Source organism: Lepidochelys kempii, chromosome 14 (assembly GCF_965140265.1).
Source record: "Lepidochelys kempii isolate rLepKem1 chromosome 14, rLepKem1.hap2, whole genome shotgun sequence".
Classification (NCBI taxonomy): Eukaryota; Metazoa; Chordata; order Testudines; family Cheloniidae; genus Lepidochelys; species Lepidochelys kempii.
The window spans coordinates 8,478,810-8,499,351 of NC_133269.1; the positions used below are offsets into that span (position 1 = coordinate 8,478,810).

A 20,542-nucleotide genomic window follows, 5' to 3' on the forward strand; every position below is an offset into this window, starting at 1 on the left:
GCTATTTTTTCACTATTTTGTTCACAAACTGTCATCAGATTAGGCCAGATCTTGATATAGTGCTCAAAACAGTCCACTACTGAGTTCCGTCGTACGTCTTGTGGGAGAGTTAGCTTGGTTCCTCCCACTTTTTCAGAGCAGCTGCTGCAAAGTGGTTGTTACGGAAGTATTTTGCAATTTCAATATTATTAGCCTTTATTTCTGGAACACTGAAGTCTTTGGCTAGGAGGTGCATAAATGAGCACTGCAACCGTATGTTATTAGCTTGGGACTCTCTTCTCAGTTTCTTCTAATCTTGGATACATTTGTAGCATTGTCTGTGACCAAGCTGCATACTGGACATTTGAATTGTTTTTCAGTTTATTGCTTTTACTGCTACTTCTTGTAAGTATTCCGCTGTGTGTGCATTTCCTGATATATCAGTTGTTTCTATAAGGAAGACATTCCCTTCTTCAATGACAGGTTTCAGAGTAGCAGCCGTGTTAGTCTGTATCCACAAAAAGAAAATGAGTACATGTGGCACCTTAGAGACTAACAAATTTATTTGAGCATAAGCTTTCATGAGCTACAGCTCACTTCATCGGATGTGAGCTGTAGCTTATGAAAGCTTATGCTCAAATAAATTTGTTAGTCTCTAAGGTGCCACATGTACTCCCCTTCTTATTCCCTTCTTTGATTGTCAGACAAGCACATACAACAGGATCATTGTGGACATTGCTCCACCCGTCAAGACTCAGGTTAACAATTTCACCTTCTAGACCAGTGTTTCCCAGACTTGGGACACCACTTGTTCAGGGAAAGCCCCTGGAGGGCCCGGCCGGTTTGTTTATCTGCTGCATCTGCAGGTTCGGCTGATCACAGCTCCCACTGGCTGCGGTTCCCTGTGCCCAGCCAATGGGGACTGCGGGAAGTGGCAGCCAGTAAGTCCCTTGGCCCACGCCACTTCCCGCAGGAAGATCTGCCTATTTCAGCTTTATTTATTTTTTATCACAACTGCATCTAAAATGATAGAGTAACAAATATATTTTTTTGCTCAGACATGAGAATTCAAGAATAGACCAGAAGGAAGCCCTTAAGAAAGAAGTAATGAAATAAAAAAGTTTACCAACCTGAAGATTCTGCATGTTCAGATGTGTTCCTTTCATCATCTTCAACGCAGCTCCTTCCTGAGAAGGAACACTTCTAATGATGTTGTTTCATTCGGTCAACCAGGCTTTGCATTGCTTTTTTTGCACTGTTTTCGTTTTGCATGCATGCCTCTCTTACCCACAGGTAGAGGAACTTCATTAAAATATTCCCAAACTGGGTCTTTTTTACGGCCTGCTGTCATTATAGGTTTTCCCTTCTAGTGAGAGAATGGTATGGTAGATCTCAAATCAATGAGGGCTACACTCAGAAAGACCTCAAGACTTCTGGAATATGCTGCTCAAACAGTTTCACTTTTGTTTCTGCTGCCTGTCCCTCCCTTCTCACATTTATCTCTAGACTTCTTCTCCTTGTCCAGATCTACTCTGCCCCCAACAATCTTCTATTCATTGAACTTTCTGAAACTTTGCACTTTTAAAGAGAGGTAAGGGATTGACTCTTTGTACACAAATTTGCAGAGGGACAGTAGGGTTGAGGTCTGTTATTTTTCATCTCTCTAGATATTTATTTATTTTAAAACATTTTTGCTGTTAACAAGCATGTTATCTCTGGAGACACAAATCCACGGTTTGAGAACTGCAAACTAAGCATCTCTGATGGTATCTTCTAGACTGAGCACTGAGTCCCATTGGGTAGATAGAAAGGTAAACTAAATCTGTACAGAAGCCCCTGGAACCGCCTAAGATTGGGTCCCTAATCCATGAACTATTGGAACTCATTTACCAACTTTTCTTAAACATTATGTGAATATATTGTCTCATATAATAGAATTAGAATTTAAATCCCTATTCCAGAATGAGATGTTTTTGAGCTATAATGTATCTTAATTAAAACTATCTTTAGATAGGTTTTTTCCCTCAAAAAGCATTTTATCAGAAAAATGGATTTAAATAAAAAAATCAGATTTTTTATTTAAAAAAAAAATAATTGATTTTTATCCACCCTGTCCTCTGGGAAGAGCAGTTTCTAATCTAGAAAGGAACAGCCATTAGCTGAGTGTTCCTAAACCTCTGACTGGACAATGGAATGGATCACTCAATAAGTTGCTGTTTTGTTCACTCCCTCTGAAGGACCTAGCACTGGCCGCTGTCAGAAGACAGGATACTGGGATATATGGACTATTGGTCTGCCCAAGTGTGGCTGTCCTTATGTTCTTTGTAGCTTTCTTGCCAGGGAAATACCATGCCCAGTGAAACCCTGTGAAAAAATTAGATGGCACTCTCAAAAAATACTTTGTTTTTTAGTAGTCTGTTTCCTGTACATGATCAGAGCAGTCATGAAACGATTAGAGCTTTGACTAGATCCAGAAAGTTTACCTTTGTGGTCTCTCCTGTAAAATATCATCCCTTTGTGATGTAGCATCCATCTGGGTGGCTCAGGATTCTTTTGGGGTGTCAGACTATAACATGGCAATTTATAGATGGTAGGGTAAGCTCTCTGTCTCTATGCCTGGAGTGGAGAGAGAAATCTACTAGATGTGAATCTACATTGCTGTATGATGGGGTGACCTGAGGGAGCCCTGCAACACCGGAGTAAGAAGAAATGAGAACAGAGGGAGGGGGAGGAGGAGATGGGTGTCTTAGGCTGGGTAACTGTATGGTCAGAGCAACAGATATGACTTTAGCTGTGGCATTTTGGATTCATTGGTAGGAAGCTAGGTGGGGAAAAAAGGAGGTCAGAGGAAGAAACCTGCTTGATGGCCACAGCCAAAGTCTCGGTAAGTCGCGTAGCTTCTTTCTGCGTCCATTTCCAATCTGTAAAGTGGGAATAACAGTACTTTCCTACCTGACAGGGATGTTGAGAATAAATACAGTAAAGACTGAGAGGCACTCAGATACTTTGATAATGGGAGTCTTCTAAGTAGCTAAGATAGATAGGTGAGGTGGGCTTCTGTGTTGGTTAGCCAGTAATCTTGTGTGATTTATAAATTGGTTTCAAAATGAAAAACAAATATGCCTGCTGCTGAGTAATTAAGTAATTTCATAAAAGTATAACTCTTATCAACAATTACATGTGCTCCACAATATTACTAAGCAGCAAAATGACTGTCTAGCTCCTACAACAGCTCTGCCAACCCTTCCCACTCCCATCATTGCAGTGGTGTCTGCCAGGGATATAAAACGAGTAACAAATAAATACAACACTGTAAGCATGTATTCTTTTTTCTTTTCCTCTTGCTCTTTTACCACTTTTTTTCTCTTATCTGTTCTTTTCGTTTACAGTCTGTTCTTCTTTTTCTGAATAAGCTATATTGTCACTTGCGTGCTGTTTTCTCTCCCTTCTCTTCTTGAGTTTCTGCCTCCTCCTGCTTTTCCTTTCCATATCCCAGTAGTTCGACAGTCTCTTCACTCATAGGATTTGAAGCACCTATCAGACTAGCATAATTTTTTCTTAGTTTAGATGAAATATGGTTTAACCATTAACTCTGTTAAGTTTGAAAAACACATAGGTGGCTAAGTGTTAGAGTACACCACAGAGATAAATAAGAACAAAGAGTTGACAATATAAAAACTATTTTTGAACTATCCGTTGGATCTGTAATCTGTGTGAACAACTTGAAAATTTTCTTAAATAATCATTTTTGTTGGAAACCTTTTAAAACCACTAAATAACTAAAACATGCTAAACTATGAAGATCAGATGGAGATTAGAAAGACTAGAGCAGTAGTCCCCAAACTATGGGGCGTGCCTCTCTAGGAGGGCGGGGGATGCGGCGGGGCAGGGGCTAGCCCCCAAAGGGGGCAGGAAGGGAACACCACACAGTCCTGCTCTGCTTTGGCACTAGCTCCTGGCCTCGCTCCTAGCTCCCAGTGGCGGCTTTGGGGAAGGGAGGAGGTGCAGACAGCGGTAATGGGGACCCCCTGTAAAAAGTTTAGGGACCACTGGACTAGAAGAATAAATTAACTAGAGTCTTAGTTGCCTTCCAAAAGCAAGGAAAGATTCCCCTAAGTCCTTTTTAATGGAAAGGGTAGTATTTCTTTGCGATATGCCAGATTCTGTCAGCCAGTCAAAAACATATTTTGAAGTAATGTCTAGAAAGGTGTTGATTTAATGTAAAGTCATATTGCCATTACTTCCAAGCTCCTGATATTTTTGCAATTTTGAGGATGATTGTCTTCGTAACAACACTTTGGTGAATTTGAGTTTTTCTGCACTGTCTGTGTGTAACTGACTGTTTAGCTTGCTTTATAATCTTAATTTAAAGTATTCTAATATGTAAATAAACTCATCAAATCACTAAGGATACTTGTGTTCCTGAATGCATAAGGCCAAATCATATACTTTCATTGGGGAGAAAAAACACTGGAGAGGGCCAGTAGTGAGGGAAATTCAGCAAGTTCCCCTGATCGGGTTGCTTCAGACTGGTTTGTTTGGAAGAATTAGGTATAGAGGAGGAGCAGAGCATTGTGCTCCCCAAACCTCCAGATTATAGGGATCTGAATAGAGATCCTCTGCAGCGAGCGCAAGGGCCTGTGCCTTCTTCACCACTCTGATGCGTGCGCACACAGGTAAATACTATCTGAATAGTAATATAAAACATTTCATGGTGATTATGGGATTCCCCATCTTTAAATTTTCTGACTGAAATTTTAAATATATCAAAGCCATAATATTGCATTGGTTTTAGGAGTGCTTGGTAAGCATAGGCATTTAGTAATATTGTAATCATTGAAAAATAACTGTAGTAAATCCTACTGGAAGATGGACAAACCAGATTTGAGGCAATGATTTAAAAGCTTTTCTTTTAACCTCCCTGGGAAGTGATTGTGAATATTGGCTTTTTTGAGGGAACAGGGAGGAAGTGGTGTGAAAAGAACATTTGGAGGTGGAAAGAGAGGGAGCTTCTTTAGAAGCTTGGGAGGCCAAAGGTGAATCTCGGGTGTTAATCTTATTCAGCCCTTATTGCTTAATATTTTCTTGGAAAAAAGGAGCAGGTAAATTCATCTTATCTAATTTTCTTCACTTATCTAAAATAAATGTATAAAACAATTGTTCTCAAACTGTTATTGCAGAGAGGAAGATTCAGACAACGAGAAGGATAAGAAACTCTGGTACTATAGCACAAAGGTCCAGCTGGCACAGTTAATTGAATGCCTAGACAAAGATTACTGGGAAGCTGATCTTTGCAAAACTCTTGAAGAAATGTGCCAAGAAATCCATCGGCATATGGATATCACGGAAGACCTTACTAACAAAGCACGGGGCAACAACAAATCTTTCCTTGCTGCAGCAAATGGTAGGAATATCTGTCTATCATGGGAATGAATGTTAAACACTTTCAGATTATGATTTTACTTCAGAGTCTTTAAACATTGCAGTAATGTCTGCCCCCAAGTTTCACATATACAAATGCTTTTTTGAAATGTATTGTTAATAACTTTCTAACGTCAACCTGGCTGGCAGTAGCAATGTTAAGAATTTCTGAAGTTGCTTCCATACTTCCTGTTTTAAACAGTTTTAGTCCTGCTGGACTGCTTGATATATCCTCTAGACATATTTTTCTAGCACTGCCAAACATACTTATGTCCTGAATTTCCATTGACTTAATGTTATGTTCCACGTAAGAGAGAGTGTGTGGTGGGGAAAGGGAGAGAGATGGAGTGTTCATTAGTAAAATGGTTAAGTATCCTGTTAACTGAATTTTATGTGGTGATATGACCATTCCAGAGAAAAGTCCAAATCTATACCTTTTTTGGATTTCATATAGATATTAGTGGCAGGGGTTCAAAACGGAGTTGTCCTTCCTGTTAACTCTGTCTGGAGGTAATATTCTTTGAAGGGGTAGAATACAATTTTGAATTACCTGAGAAATATGACTTATATAACTTTTTAATTTTAGGTCTGTTAAGTTTTGTTTAGAGACCTAGACGTCTGCATCTGCAGGTCCACATATTTAATACTCTAGTAGCTTTCTAATTATTAGGAAATTTCTTCTGTACTTCCTATCTAGTACTTTGTAAACATTGACACTACAATTATGAATGAGATCTACTCAACCTTGTTTTAATTTAACATTTTTACTAACATTTCATTTCTCCACAGAACTTCTTGTTAAAAATTGAAGTCTGAGCCATTTGTTTTAATAGAATATTGTAGACTGCTGTCAAAGTACAGTCCCTTCCAAATGAGTGCCAAAGATATAAATTCCCTAATGTTAAATTTTAGAATTTCTAATTATCCAGCAATCTGGTGTAAAGTAAATGTTAAATGCTACTACTAACTGGGGGAAGTACATAATGCTCCTCAAACGCAACTGTATAATGTTACTAGTAAATGAAAGAATTAAGTGTTTTCTATGAGTTATGTGTATTGTGGCAATAATTCTTGGTTCAGATGTGAAAGATTTAAAGGAACTCCATGGATGTATGTGATTTGGCATTTGGTATAATCTGTTTTCTCTAGATAGCTTTGACAAAGTAAAAAATCTAGGGAAATTCTAGGCAGAGAAAACAAGCAAGATGAAGTATCAACTACATAGAAGCTGTATCTGAATCCTTGTTTACATGCGTGCCCTACACAAGCTAATGATTTGTATCACCTGTGTGGTTTCCTCAAGGAACGAAGGCTGTAACTTACACGCTCAATATTTATTTCAGCCTTTTTTTCTTACTGAAATACAATATGCATTTATGTAGCTTTGGCTATATTAAATTAACAGTTTAAGCAATTCAGCTTTTTATGTCTTGATGAAAGGATTTTTATTAGTTATGAGATATAATTACTGAAAGTATGAAGTCTTTCAAAGTTTAGAAAGCCTTCATTCAACATTGTGAGCAAAGCAGCTATTCTTACGTCATTCAGAGAAGGAGTACAAAATAACAAAAACTAGGAGGTAGGATGGTGCAGTATTATTGAGTTTCAATGATTAATGCTCAAATCCGTTATACTTTACTGGAAGCCAAAGTGGGTAAGGATAAGAATGGCATGACATGGAGAAGGAATTGACTTGGTGAGAATTCAGTCACATGCAATCTGAATTGAATTGAGAGCACCCTCAATTAATTCTCAATAATAAGTTACAGTAATCAAGTCAGAATCACTATTTCAAGGTTTTACTGGTCAAACCGGATCTTATAATGGCAGTATAAGTGATGTTTAAAAAAAATCCCAAAAAGACCTGTCTGGAGACAGTCTGATTCCATAATTAATTCTTTCTGCTTAATACTCAAAAGTTAAAATGTGAATGTGAATCGCCATGGGTGGAGTGCTGCTCAGCAGATATTTGGAGCCAACCATCAATACATGTACTCAACTCTCAGTAAATTACATGGCTTGGATTTTTATAGAAGCAGTTGAACAGAAATTACACTGTACTTCAGTGCTTAGCATGACAGTCTCATATAGCTGGTCTTTGGTGTATAGATGTGTAATCCCAAGGGAAGGAGACAAAAGGAAGCAACTATGTAGACCACTTTAAAAAAAAAAAAAAGGCAGAAATAGATTTGATCCTGACCTCCTGAATTCCCCCAGTGTAAAGAGGGGCAGGAATAAACAGGCATATGACACTGGCCATGCAAATATTTTCAACAAAAACACTGGAGCAAAACCCTAATCTTTTAGAGAAAGTGTGATAGCATCTTTAAACTTTATGTAGAACCCCATAAACAGTAAGTTGAAACTCAGTTTATCTACCATAGAACAATAAAGGACTGTGTAAAGGGGTTTGGTATTTTGTACATAACATAATGTTGAGAAATCAAGAACTCGAGCATTCCAATTTCCATGCATCTGAAAATGGAAAAAGGAGTAAGAACTTGGATGTTAATTTTTGTTCTTAGCTCCTGGCTTTTGTTTTGTGATTGTGAAAGGTAATGCTTTAAACCTGAAGGCCATCTTGATTTAAATGACTTTTGATTTAAGACTTCTACTTAATGGCTCTATAAAGGGTATTTTGATTCTTGTTGCCTGAATTTTACCGGTTTTTTCCTACTGTAGATGAAATATTGGATGCTCTTAGAGTCAAAAAAGGAGAAATAGTGGAGGATAAAAGTCAAGCAGCTGAGGAAACAGATAAGGACAAAAATGATGTTGAAAATAATGACCAAACAGATACTGAAAAAGGCAAGGAAGAACCTGCAGACCAACTACAGGAAAAAAATGAAGACACACCATCTGAACAAGACTCAGAAAAAGGAAAAACAGAAGGTAAAGAAACTGACCTTGCATTAGCAATATTTTTGTTGTTTTTAAATAACCTTTTACTAGCACATTTACTTCTGGAAATATTAATGTAATTTTTTACACTGGCAAGATTTTTTTAAAATTGCTTTTAAAGAGATAATGCTAGTTTGCTTCTTTATGGTTATATACCATTGTTTCTCTTTGGTAGTGTTGGATAGCTCATTTTCCCTACTGCTGTTTTACAATTTGACTCCATTTTTGCTTTGAGATGTCTGGCTTTTCTGGCATGAAGCTCACTGATGGCAGTCAATATGTGTACATCCACCAGTATCAAAGGATTGATTTCTAATGCTATTTTTAAAGTAGAATTAAGTAGTTTTGGCCTGTTTCTGTTCTCTGATTCTATGAAGACACTATCCTTACTGCAGAAATACACTCAATATATTTTGGTGCTACAAAGTGGACATAATACAAGGAACTGCACGAAGTCTGCTTTTTAGCATGGATAAGGCCAGATGACATCCTAAGGAAATGTTAAGAATATCCTTAAAGATTTGTTGTGCATTTTACTGTAGAGCCAACAGACGTTGGGGATAAAAGTAACTCTGGGGCATCAAGCACAGACGGCAGCACCACAAATCCTTCTGCAGGAGAAACTAGTTCCTCTGAAGGGAAGAACGCAATGGGGTGTCAGTCAGAAACCTTTGATAGCAACAATGTGGCAGAGAAGAAAGTGGCATCAGAGCTCCCTCAGGATCTCTCAGGTACAGAGGGCGCTGTATCAATGCCTCTGTAATTTGGGGAACCTTTAAGATTTTCTTCTTATAAATTATGGTTTGTCAACTAAAACCATTTACAGTGTATGTTCATTCATGCTATTTGCTTTCACTGCCATCCTTTACTGCTGCATTGTCATCTAACATTTAGAATTTTTTAATGTGGTCCTCCCTGCTGTTAGCATATGCTTCCATGCCCTCCAAAGATTACTGTGGCTAAGCTTTTCTCATATTCTGTTTACTATATATTTTATTTTTCTTCATTGCAAACCGTAGTGGTGGTGAACATCCTACAAAGGTTTATTTCAAGCTTTTATTTGCTAATGGCTGTTAAATCGTTGAACCTGTAATGTACTGTAAAAATAATTAACAAGAAAAAATTAGTATTTGCAGTTATTCATATAGGTTCTTGCATTGGGTTGCCTGGAGAAAAGTCTTGCATCATCCCAAAAATCTGTAGGCTGAAGCTTAATAATGTATGTACAAAGTTTGTTTTTCTTTTAAGCTGTTTTTTTTATTTCGTGCAGTAGTAATTTGCTACTCCATAAAATACAATTCTTTTCTTGAAACTCAGGAATGAGTATGACTTGCTTAGGTCTGGAGCATTAATTAGTACATTAAAACCATACAAATACTTTTTAGAAAAGAGAGAGAACATTGTACTTTTGACCAAATTCCTACATTAGCAACAGATAAGTTAATTTGAATAACTCATAGCATTAATTAAGATCATGAAAGTTGTATTTTCACTTGAATCAATATTACAACTAAGGTACATGCATCCGATGAAGTGAGCTGTAGCTCACGAAAGCTTATGCTCAAATAAATTTGTTAGTCTGTAAGGTGCCACAGGTACTCCTTTTCTTTTAACTAAGGTACTGCAGTTGAAAAAAGCACACTTGGTATGTTAGATTTGAAAGTTGGTTCTTGATAACTCATTGAAAAATATGGTGTGCTGTGTTCCAAGAACAAGTAAAATGCCTCCATACAGACGTAGTTTGTAATGTTTCTGGGTGGTTATTTAACTTTTAAAACATTACTGTATTTAATTCTTTTGTATGAAATGACCCTCATTATTCTCCACCACCAGTTAGTTTTATTTCTCTCCATTAGTAAATAGCTTCATAATTGGATTAGCAGTTTTATGTACATCTCCAATAGGGAAAATGTGCTTGTGCTTGGGGGAAAAAAAACATATTTTTGTTTAGGATTTATAGATCAAGCATAATTTTTTTCCATTACTGTTCACAAATCACCTGTTGAGTACATATTTCCTTTTAGAGTTAATGAGGAAATAATCCTTTTCTTACAGGATATTACTGAAGGTGCATGGGGAAAGCACATATGCTTGATGATTCAAAATTTGAGTTTATATTTTTTGTTGACAAATGCATTTATGAAGATGCTTATTGGGCTGGACTCGGGGCTGCTGTTCCTTGTTATGTTTTTGCAAGTAGCTCTAGCTGGTTGCATCCAGCCAAGCTTTTCTACCTGCAGCCTACCCTGAATTCTTTGCTACCTTGCAGTAATAAGTCTGCTGCTACTGCACAGTCATAGGGACCTTTATTCAAGAGCGTGGGGAGACCTATGACATACAACAGGCAGGCATCCATTCCCACATAGGTGGAGCAGAAGCTGAGATGTAGATATGGAAGAGAGAATCTACCTACTTTCTTCCCAGCTATATGCCCTCTGGATCTCAGTTCATCATGTGAATGTAGGTTGGGAGGGGGTGGTCTACCTTCCCGTTCTCCTCCAAACTCCAGGCCTTAGATGATTCTGTCCTCCCCAACCAGCAAATGGGCAGGTTTGGGACCAAACAATACTGATCATGTTCTGGATCTGTGTCTCACCCAAAACAAGGTGCAGTGAGGTTACGGGTGCTCTGAGAACCCTTGGATTCTCAGCAGATTTATTCCTCTGCTTTTTTGATGGTGAGTATTTCCCAGAGAGGGAGACATGACCCACCACCAGTCTCAAAAGGATGACAGGACCTTTCTGTTCGCCATTCTGTTCTCTATTCTATATAGGGCTGTATACCACTTCGGTATACTGTATACTACCAAAGTATCTGAGCACCTGACCTTCAGCACCCTTGGGGAGGTGATGTCCAAAGTCTGGATTTTGTCCAGGGAGGACTCCAGGAACAGAGGGCCCTCGGGAAGAGGTTGTTCAAGTTCAGGAAAAACCCCTCCTTGTGTTTCCCTTGTACAAGGTTATCAAGGAGATAGGGAACCCTGAAATAAGCCCAATGCTCACCAGGCCCTAAACCTAATTGCACCTTTTCTTTTCTGTGCCTGCTTAAGAGATAGTATGAGACCCAGGGGTCCGTCCTGCATGTTGGCATCCTAGTCACTAATTCGGAGAGTCCGAGTTCTAGATGGAGGAGGTGTGTTTCTTCTGTAAGATTCTGACCTCAGGAGAAATCCATGACCTGATCACAGACCATATTGGCAGGTTCATCCATAGCCTTTTGTTCCAAAACATCAACTGTTTGGTTCCAACTTCTGAATCTAGACTCTTTGACAGATCACAAGTACATGGAGATCTGGACCAACCTGCTTGGTTTCAGACTTACTGCCAGAGGTCTCCCTAGACACACAAACCTTGGTCTCCTTTCTACTTATGAGTAACCTCATGGTGGGAAGAGCTGCTGGTTAAGGGCAAGATGCCAAGAGCGACAGACGCTGAAACTCATTATTGCTGCTTTAAAAGTGGGAGGCCTTGAATCAAGCTCTTCAGAGCTTCCAGGTTCAGGACTGCCTGTGGAGCCCAAGTAGTCTTCTTTCGTCCTTCTTTCACTATAGTTGCTCAGATTCTCTTAAGTCTTGCTACCAGATGAGGTTCCAGAAGTCGAGGACTTTAAGGGATGGGCTCAAACTGGCAGACCAAGTAAATCAAACCAACTAAAATGTTTTTATGTCAGGGAAGCAAGACTCTTCCCATCCCTTTGGAGGGGCAGTCCATTTCTTCTACCAGTAGTGAGGGGATGGAACACGAAGTACCTGCTAGGTGGCCAATTACTTCACTAGAATACTTCATGGACGTCCACCCTCTTCTGAGTTCCTAAAGATTTTGTCCATCTTCTGTATCTCATAGAACAAAAAGCCAAAGCAGTAGGCAGGCACATCATTTTTAGAATATCAGAACCATCACAGGCGTGTTCTGCAGGGATCTACTCTGATTTTGCTAATTATAACATGACATGGATAAAGATTTAACTCTCACCATCCTGGATATTCAGAAAGCCATTGGAGTAACAGGAAAACATGATCAAATCAGGTTACATTAAAGATGTTATAGATGTTAATTCTGAATTTCCCTTCTTTTGTTACTGTCAAAACTGTTTAATTTTGTTGTAGAAAATGTCCTTTACAGATGTTACAGATAATAGATGGAGGGTCTTCATTTTTCATGTGGGCACTTGAACACTACAGTTATTTATACCATATATGTGAACTAGTCTGTGTAGAGACTTGTTTCCAGTATATGTGGACAGGTTTGGGGTTTTTTAAGAATTTCTAGTTTAAAAACGGCAATTCATCCAGTCAGAGTAGATGTTCCTATGTATATTCATTGTCTTGGTGAAGCTGTTGCTTAGCTCTAAGAAATGAGGGAGGAACTGCATTTTAAATACAACGACAGGCAGTGTGATCCATTTACATCTAATTCCGAGATGGTAAATAAAATACAGATTAAAAAAATACTTTATGGGCCACTGTCAGTTTAAAAAAATGTTCTTTATCTGTTACTAATAACACTTTTAATAATATAAACTGTAAGAATTCTAAAAAAACTTCTTACCATTAATGTTCCATTTTTGCATTCCCCCTAGTTTGGATAACAAAACAAGCTAGTCACTTTCATTTCTTGTTTTTTATTCTCTAGCACAGTACTGTAATGCTTAGGTTGCAGACACAAAACTAGGGAGTCTACTTTGTTGTATTAAAAAATATACTCAGTAAAAATGTATATAAAAATTAAAATGTTTGACTTCTATATAGTCTGTTTTACAAGGCTTGTTTTTATAAAACATTTAGGTTTTGTAATTTTGGGAAAAAAAGTTGTAAAAGTATAGCAGATATTTTTTTAAAATTTAAGTATTCTTCTTTGATGGATCCAGTGCTCTGGATAGAAGTCATAACTCATGGGTATTTCTCTGCAGTCTAGCAAAAGTCAGAGTTTCTTTGAGGGGAGGAGTAGGTCCTGGAAGCATCATCACCTGCACTCGTGCTTGCTGAATTAATCACACCTTTCCTCAGTAAACATTTCCAAAGAAGCAAAACTTAATTTTTTTAATTTTTTTTTAATGAGTTAAGCTAAAGAAATCCTGCTATTATGTTGTCAACACTGCATCAATTTTTAGCATGATTTAACATTCCCTCTTGTCCTGACTTGAAGACAGATAAGAAAATCTCATGCTAAACCAAACCTGTATAGAATACTAGACAAGTTTAGGGAGTATCTGTCCAGAGCACTGTATCTACATGAGGAGAAACCAAAACTGCAGGTAAGAAAACTAATTTTGTCTTTCTCTGAGAGTTTGACAGCATAGATCGTTTTTAACTTAGTATATGTTTGGTCTTTGCTGATTCACTCTTTCTTAATTTGTATTTTGATGAACATATATTTTGGTAATGTTAACCAGCAGTTTCAGAATATCAGGATGTGAAGAATATCTTGAATGGCAGGTTAGGCAGAAAATCCGGTTTGAAATCTAGGAGAGGTTAAATACAAAGAACAAAAGAAATAGTGATTAATTTTTTCACTTGTAGGTTTCAACTACTGAAAAGCATGTAATTGTCTATAAATAGACAAATGTTTATATTGGTAATATTTATGAAGATATTTATTTATGTAGAATTTGTCTATTTAATGCTTTGGGTTAAAACAATCACTTATTGTTTTTACTTTCTTGCTTATTTGACCATAGACATTTTGAACAGCTGTGATTGATTTGAAAGCTGATTGGGGAGAGGGAGATCTTTGTTTCCAGTAGGTGCATATGCCTGTGTATGCTTCATACATTGTTAAAGATTTTAGGTAGACTTTTTGAGGTAATTTAAAGCCACCAATTCTTCCATGTTACAAATGAGTTATTGATGTTTCAGTAGCTCATCTGACTCTTTGAGTTTTTAACTTTAAGAAAAAAAAGTAAGCTTAATTGATACAGTACTAAATATCTAAAGTCCTTCTTTTGTAGAAGAAACTGGTCAGATGACCCCCAGCATCAGTCCTAGTGCATCCGCTGCACCCCTCCAGTCTGCCGAAAACAGCAACAGCAGTGAGCTAAATTCTATGCAGAATGACTCCATTAAGACATCTGATGATGCTGAAAATGCAGAAGGAGGATCCCAGACCTCAGAGGAAACAGGTAAAAATAAGTGTCACTAAACTTGTTTCTAAACTTGATTCTTAAATTTCATAATTCCCATATATAAACACATTTGCAATGTATTACCTTCGTTCTTTTTTCATGTTTGTTTAAATTATGTTTTTGTGGCAGGGGAGAAATCCAATGGTGAAAGAAGTGATTCTCCATGCACAGGGAAAGGCACATCAGGCTCGACACGAATGCTTACCCGATTACGAAATCCAGATAGCAAGCTGAGCCAGATGAAAAGCCAGCAGGTTGCTGCTGCAGCACACGAAGCAAATAAATTATTTAAAGAAGGCAGAGAGGTTTGTACTCACTTTGAGAATTTCTAAAATATAAAATTATATTGGTAACATAAGAAGAAACCACCTTCCTGCTACAGTCTTAAGAAAATGGGGTCAGTGACATACTAGGAGGTACATGAGAAATTCACAAGTTGGTAGAATTGCCATATCAGAGGTAATTCTTAGGTTTTTTTGGTCCTTTATTCCACCCCCTTTCCCTCTGTGTAGCTGCTCTCTGATTTGCTCTCTGTAGAGTGGTGTGACAATAACAAAGTGGAGTAGAGTCGCTTTTCTTTAGTGTGAAGCAGGTTCTTTTGGTTTCCTTTTCCAGGAGAGTGATGCAGTGGGTATGGTGTACACATAAACTAGTTAAATATATTTTTACCCCTATTTTCGGTGATCAGATATGAAGAAATTCTCTTGCTAGTTGTAACATCCTGGTACTTTATGGTCATATTTGACTGTCATGTGCCTTTGTGTATTCCACTGAGGGGTGTGCATACGCTCCATGCCTCTGAGATTGAGGATTCTTGCTCGCAATGTGTGTTGGTCCATGCCTATTCCCTTCTCCTCCTCATGCTCTGAACTGAGGGCATAAGGGGCAGCAAAGACGGACAATTTCTGCAGTTCCTTTCTACTTCCTGTGGTCTGAGATGGAACCTCTTCTGTGTCTGCAGGGTTTGCTAATTGCTTCTGCGTCAAACTGTAAATATTTGTAAATAACTTTTAGATACAGTTTTTAGATAGATTTTATACTTTAGGTATAGTTTTGAGCAGTCAGGACCTTGGGAAGTCTTCCCCTACCTTGAGTCCCCACCCATACGGGGTGACCAGTATGCCCAACAACCATGCATTTAAGAACTGCGTTTCCTGCCGTTGTGCCTTCCCAGTCAGCGGTGGCCATCTCAAATGTTTCTACTGCCTCAGGGAAGCTCACGTCCCCTCCAAGTGCACTTTTAGCCAATCTATTCCAAGCTGAATGCATCAAACCTCTGAATATAGACTCTGGAGATTCCTAATAAATCATGCTATGAGGTGCCAGTTCAGCCTTCGCCCAACAGACCCCTATGTACATCAGGCAGAGGCATCAAGAAGTGCCTGTCGGAGCACAGTGACCTCTGCGGCTGTGGGACTTATAGGAGTAGAGCTGAGGACTCCTCCAAATGGACATGAGAAGAGTAGGAGACATTCTGATAAGAAGCAAGAGAAATCTGCCTCCAGGTATGCATCCGAACAAAGGACCTCTTCTCCGACATCCCCTAAGGCAGGTGTGGCTCTGTGCCCTGGTGGGAGTGTCAGGAGCTCACAAGGAGCACATCATTGTCTCACTGCTCCAAAGAGTAAACCACCCCAAAATTGGCATTAACCACAGGAGCAGGATCATACTCATTACCGGTCAGAGAGAAGCCAAAGTGGATGCCTTCTACATTGGTGGTACTGTCGTACTATGAGAGGGAGATGTCAGTACCAAAGGCCGTGACAAGATCGAGACTGCTGGTGCCACCGAAGAAAGAGAGTCCATGTCCATATGTCTGGGGATAGATACCCCGCCCCCATAGGACTTTGCCATCCTCTCAAACCTGGACTCTCTCATCCTGTAAGAATGGATCCTAACAAGGGAGATCACCACATTATCGATCCAAGGGATGGAAGAGAGGGAGAGCCGCTCACCAGTACCATCTACCAGCTGGAGCATATCAAGGTTGGCACCAATGTGGGAATCTGAAGCTACTGCCTCCTCTGAGTCAGTGTCAACACTACCATTGAGACATAGGGTCAGTCCAGACAGAGGATCCAGAGTCTCTTGGGCACTATCCTGATCTTATAGGAGCGATTATGCACCTCAGGACTCCATGGAGACCACCTCAGTTCCCATTTGACCCCTCGCACTGCCCTTTTGGGATCCCACGGGACCCATACATGCGATATCCCGAGTCAGACAAAATGAGCAGTGTGCTACTTCAAACAAGGGAGAGCAAGGTCCGCAACTCTCTGTACAGAAATGATCAATCTCTCAAACTGGTGTGCTTGCCACCAGATCATCCTCTCAGCATTGCATCTCCCAGGAATACACCACAAGTTAGACAGCCTCAGCAGGCACTTCTCCAGGGACAGCAAAAGAGAACTACACAATTTGGTAATAGAGAACGTATTTCAACAATGGGATCCCCATCTTCGGACTTCCTTGGGCATTTCTTGTTCTCTTGAGATGCAATCTGCTGTTGCAAGGGGACTCAAGGTCCAGGCTCCAAAGGAGAGGCATTTTTAATCCCTTTAATTAGTCAGGACACTAATATACACCTTTCTACCCGTTCCACTCTTACCTCAGGTTCCAAGAAGGATCAAGCAAAAGGGAGCATTGGTGATTCTTATTGCTCCAGATGTCCCAGATGGTTCTGGTTTCCCAACATTCTGCAGATGTCAAAATGTTCATACAGCTGTATTCAACTCTTCCCAGATTTATTGATCCAGGGACTGAGACAAAATCAGGCATCCCAATCCAGCATCCTTCCACCTAACAGCTTGGCATTTGGCTGGATGATGACCCTAGAAAAGACATGCTTGGAAGCAGTTCATTACCTCCTTAACAATAAAGGAGGAGACCATGTGAGAGTGCCACACAACAAAGTGGAAAAGATTTTTTTGATGTGGTGTCAACATTGTCAGCCCCAGGGGATTCCAATATCTGTGTCCTCTTGGAATAGCTTCTCTTCTTAAAGACTTCATGTCTACTGGTTAAATCCCTGTGGATGCAATTAGCAGCTGTAAGTGCCTGTCGCAATAACTTGATCTCCACCATGTTGTGACAGTTTCCTAAAGGGTATCGTTAAAACCTTTCCCTGGTACTGAAAATTACCCTGATTTGGGACCTCAGCATAGTCCTGTTGGCATTAATGGAGGATCCATTTGAACATTTAGACATATATTCCTTAGTCCATCTATTGATGAAGGTTGCTTTTTTGGTGGCCATCACACCAGCCATGTAGGCTAGGGGACCCTCATGGCACATCCACTGTACACAGCCTTCCAGAGGGACAGTCTCCTGAAGACTACACTTGAAATTCACACCCAAAGTGGTCACAGAAATCCATCTAAATCAGGCTGTTCACTTACCTGTTGTCTTCCCAAAGCCATATGCCACCAGTGAGGAGAGGAAGCCTAACTCGCTGTATGTCTGAGCCTTGGCATTCTACTTCTAGAGGACTAAACCTTTTAGCAAAATCACCTAGATTACTTGTATCCCTTGAAGAACATATGAGAGGTGAAACAATCTTGTCCCAAAGACTGTCCAAATGAAGTTTGGACTGCATCCTGCTCTATTACAAATTGATTCATAGATATTAAGGTCAGAAGGGACCATTATGATCATCTAGTCTGATCTCCTGCACAAGGCAGGCCACAGAATCTCACCCCCCTTTCCCCCCAACTCCTGCGAAAAACCTCTCCCCTATGTCTGAGCTATTGAAGTCCTCAAATCATGGTTTAAAGACTTCAAGGAGCAGAGAATCCTCCAGCAAGTGACCCGTGCCCGATGCTACAGAGGAAGACGAAAAACCTCCAGGGCCTCTTCCAATCTGCCCTGGAGGAAAATTCCTTCCCAACCCTACATTGTGTGAGGGACCACTTGACTGACCCAGGCTGCAATGTTTCAAGGAAATTTGCAGGGCAGCACTGCAGGGTTCTGTTCACACTTTTACGAGATATTACGCCGTAGTTTAAGCTTCTACAGCTGAGGAATCGTTTGGCAGAGCAATCCTCTAATTGGTGGTACCGCTAGGGTCCTCACCCTTCTCTTCAATGAATTGCCCTCAATAGAATATACATATGGACAACTCAAAGAAAGTTAGTTAGTTATTTACCTTATAATAATTGGAGTTCAATGAGATTTGTGGTCCCTATCAGTATTCTAATACTCACCCTCCTTCCCCACTGCTGCTGAGTCTTATTCTAAGGTTACTTGCATTAGGAAGGTAAATAGAGGGGCAGTCTGTCCACGCTGCTCCTCGTGCTCCAGACTGAGAGCATAAGGACCCAGGCGTGGACCTATAGACAGTGCTAGCTAGAATTGTCCAATCTGAGACACATGAAGCGCCTGCACATCCGTCAGTGGAAGACAGATAGGGACCACACATCTCGAAGAACTCCAGTTACTATAAGATAGGTAACCTTTATTTATTTTACTTATTTGCATACACAAATTCTAACTTCTTTGCACACCTATTTTGTGGGTGCAACTTGGGTGTCTACATTAGAAAACTTGGCCCCTAACTTTAATACTGTTAAAATGTTTTGAAGGTAAAAAAGATTAAAGAAGAAGAAACTAATACAATATATAATTCAGAATGAATGGATGTGACTTTGAAAATTGAAGGCCTGTATTGTAAACAGGAATATAATAGATATTATTAAAGATTTTAAATAAGTTAATTTAAAAAACAAACCAAAAAAACCCTTTTGTTTCTTTAACAAGGTTCTGGTGGTTAACTCCCAAGGGGAAATCTCCCGGTTGAATACCAAGAAAGAAATCGTGATGAAAGGAAACATCAGTAATTATTTCAAGTTAGGTCAAGAGGGGAAGTATCGTGTCTATCACAACCAGTATGCCACCAACTCATTTGCATTGAACAAACACCAGCACAGAGAAGACCATGACAAGAGACGGCACCTTGCGCATAAATTCTGCCTGACTCCTGCTGGAGAGTTCAAATGGAATGGGTCTGTACATGGGTCCAAGGTTCTTACCATATCTACTCTGAGGCTAACTATCATTCAGCTAGAGAGCAACATCCCTGCATCATTCCTTCACCCCAATTGGGCCTCCCACAGGTAAAGAAATAGCAAGTATTTTTTGATTACCCATATTTTATTTAATAACATTACTTTGTGGCACAGGTGCCAGCTTCCTCCTTTCCCTAAGGGTGTTCAACCCCTGCTCTGCCCCAGGCCCTGCCTGCACTCCACCCCTTCCCCCAAGATCCCACCCCCAATTATACCCCATTCCCACTCCTTCCCCACTCCCCCAGCGCTTCCTACACACCGCTGAACAGGCAGGCAGGAGGCTCTGGGACGGAGGGAGCGGGAGGAGCTAATCAGTGGGCCGCCAGCTGGCAGGAAGTGCTGGAGGGTGAGGGAGGAGCTGATCGGAGGGGCTGCCGGTGGGTGCTCATGCTTTGTGGTGTCCTAAGTCATATCACTCACATAGACAATAGATATCATTGGAACAGACACTTGAATAAATGTGATATGTAATGCATAACTGAAATAATGCAGTGTTTTAGCAAAGATATTTTAATAGTTTGTTTAGCCTACTTTAAAATCCTGTTGACGTATTGCTCATAAAATGAACTTGATATATTTTACATTCTTTCTAATGTAGGTCTAACTGGATTAAGGCTGTTCAAATGTGTAGCAAACCTAGAGAATTTGCACTAGCTTTGGCTATATTGGAGTGTGCAATTAAACCAGTTGTCATGCTGCCAATTTGGCGGGAGTCCTTGGGGCACACTAGGTAAGAGAATCTTTATGAATGTATTCTACTCTGATCTGCATCATTGGTTGAGCTAAAACTATAATTGAGAGTATTGATGAGAATTCAGTCAGACATCAAACATTCTACTAAATGATACTGAAATTCTTTATTGACAACGTATCCTGTTTCATTGCTCCTTTTCCTTCAAACAGTGATTTACTTAAACCCAATGATTTACCTAAGCCCCAGCCTCAAATGACATCAATGGGGAAAGTCTAAGAAAGCAACAGTGAAGAACTTTCAAAAACCCCAATTTGTTGGGATCTGACATTGTTCTCTAATCTTGGGATAAGAGTAGGTGTCACAT

At 39.7% G+C, this 20,542-nt stretch overlaps 1 protein-coding gene across 9 annotated transcripts in view; it reads left to right on the forward strand.

The window, feature by feature from the left end:
- BPTF (bromodomain PHD finger transcription factor) overlaps nt 1–20,542 on the forward strand; it is a 92,556-nt gene that overhangs the window by 32,234 nt on the left and 39,780 nt on the right. For 8 of the 9 annotated variants that reach the window (XM_073310727.1, XM_073310729.1, XM_073310726.1 and 5 more), the window contains exons 3-9: nt 5,160–5,383; nt 8,083–8,292; nt 8,844–9,032; nt 14,248–14,418; nt 14,551–14,726; nt 19,177–19,532; nt 20,083–20,214. In XM_073310727.1, coding sequence (XP_073166828.1) covers nt 5,160–5,383; nt 8,083–8,292; nt 8,844–9,032; nt 14,248–14,418; nt 14,551–14,726; nt 19,177–19,532; nt 20,083–20,214 — 1,458 coding nt within the window. The remainder of the gene's footprint in view (nt 1–5,159; nt 5,384–8,082; nt 8,293–8,843; nt 9,033–14,247; nt 14,419–14,550; nt 14,727–19,176; nt 19,533–20,082; nt 20,215–20,542) is intronic. The other variant, XM_073310730.1, reaches the window with a different exon arrangement.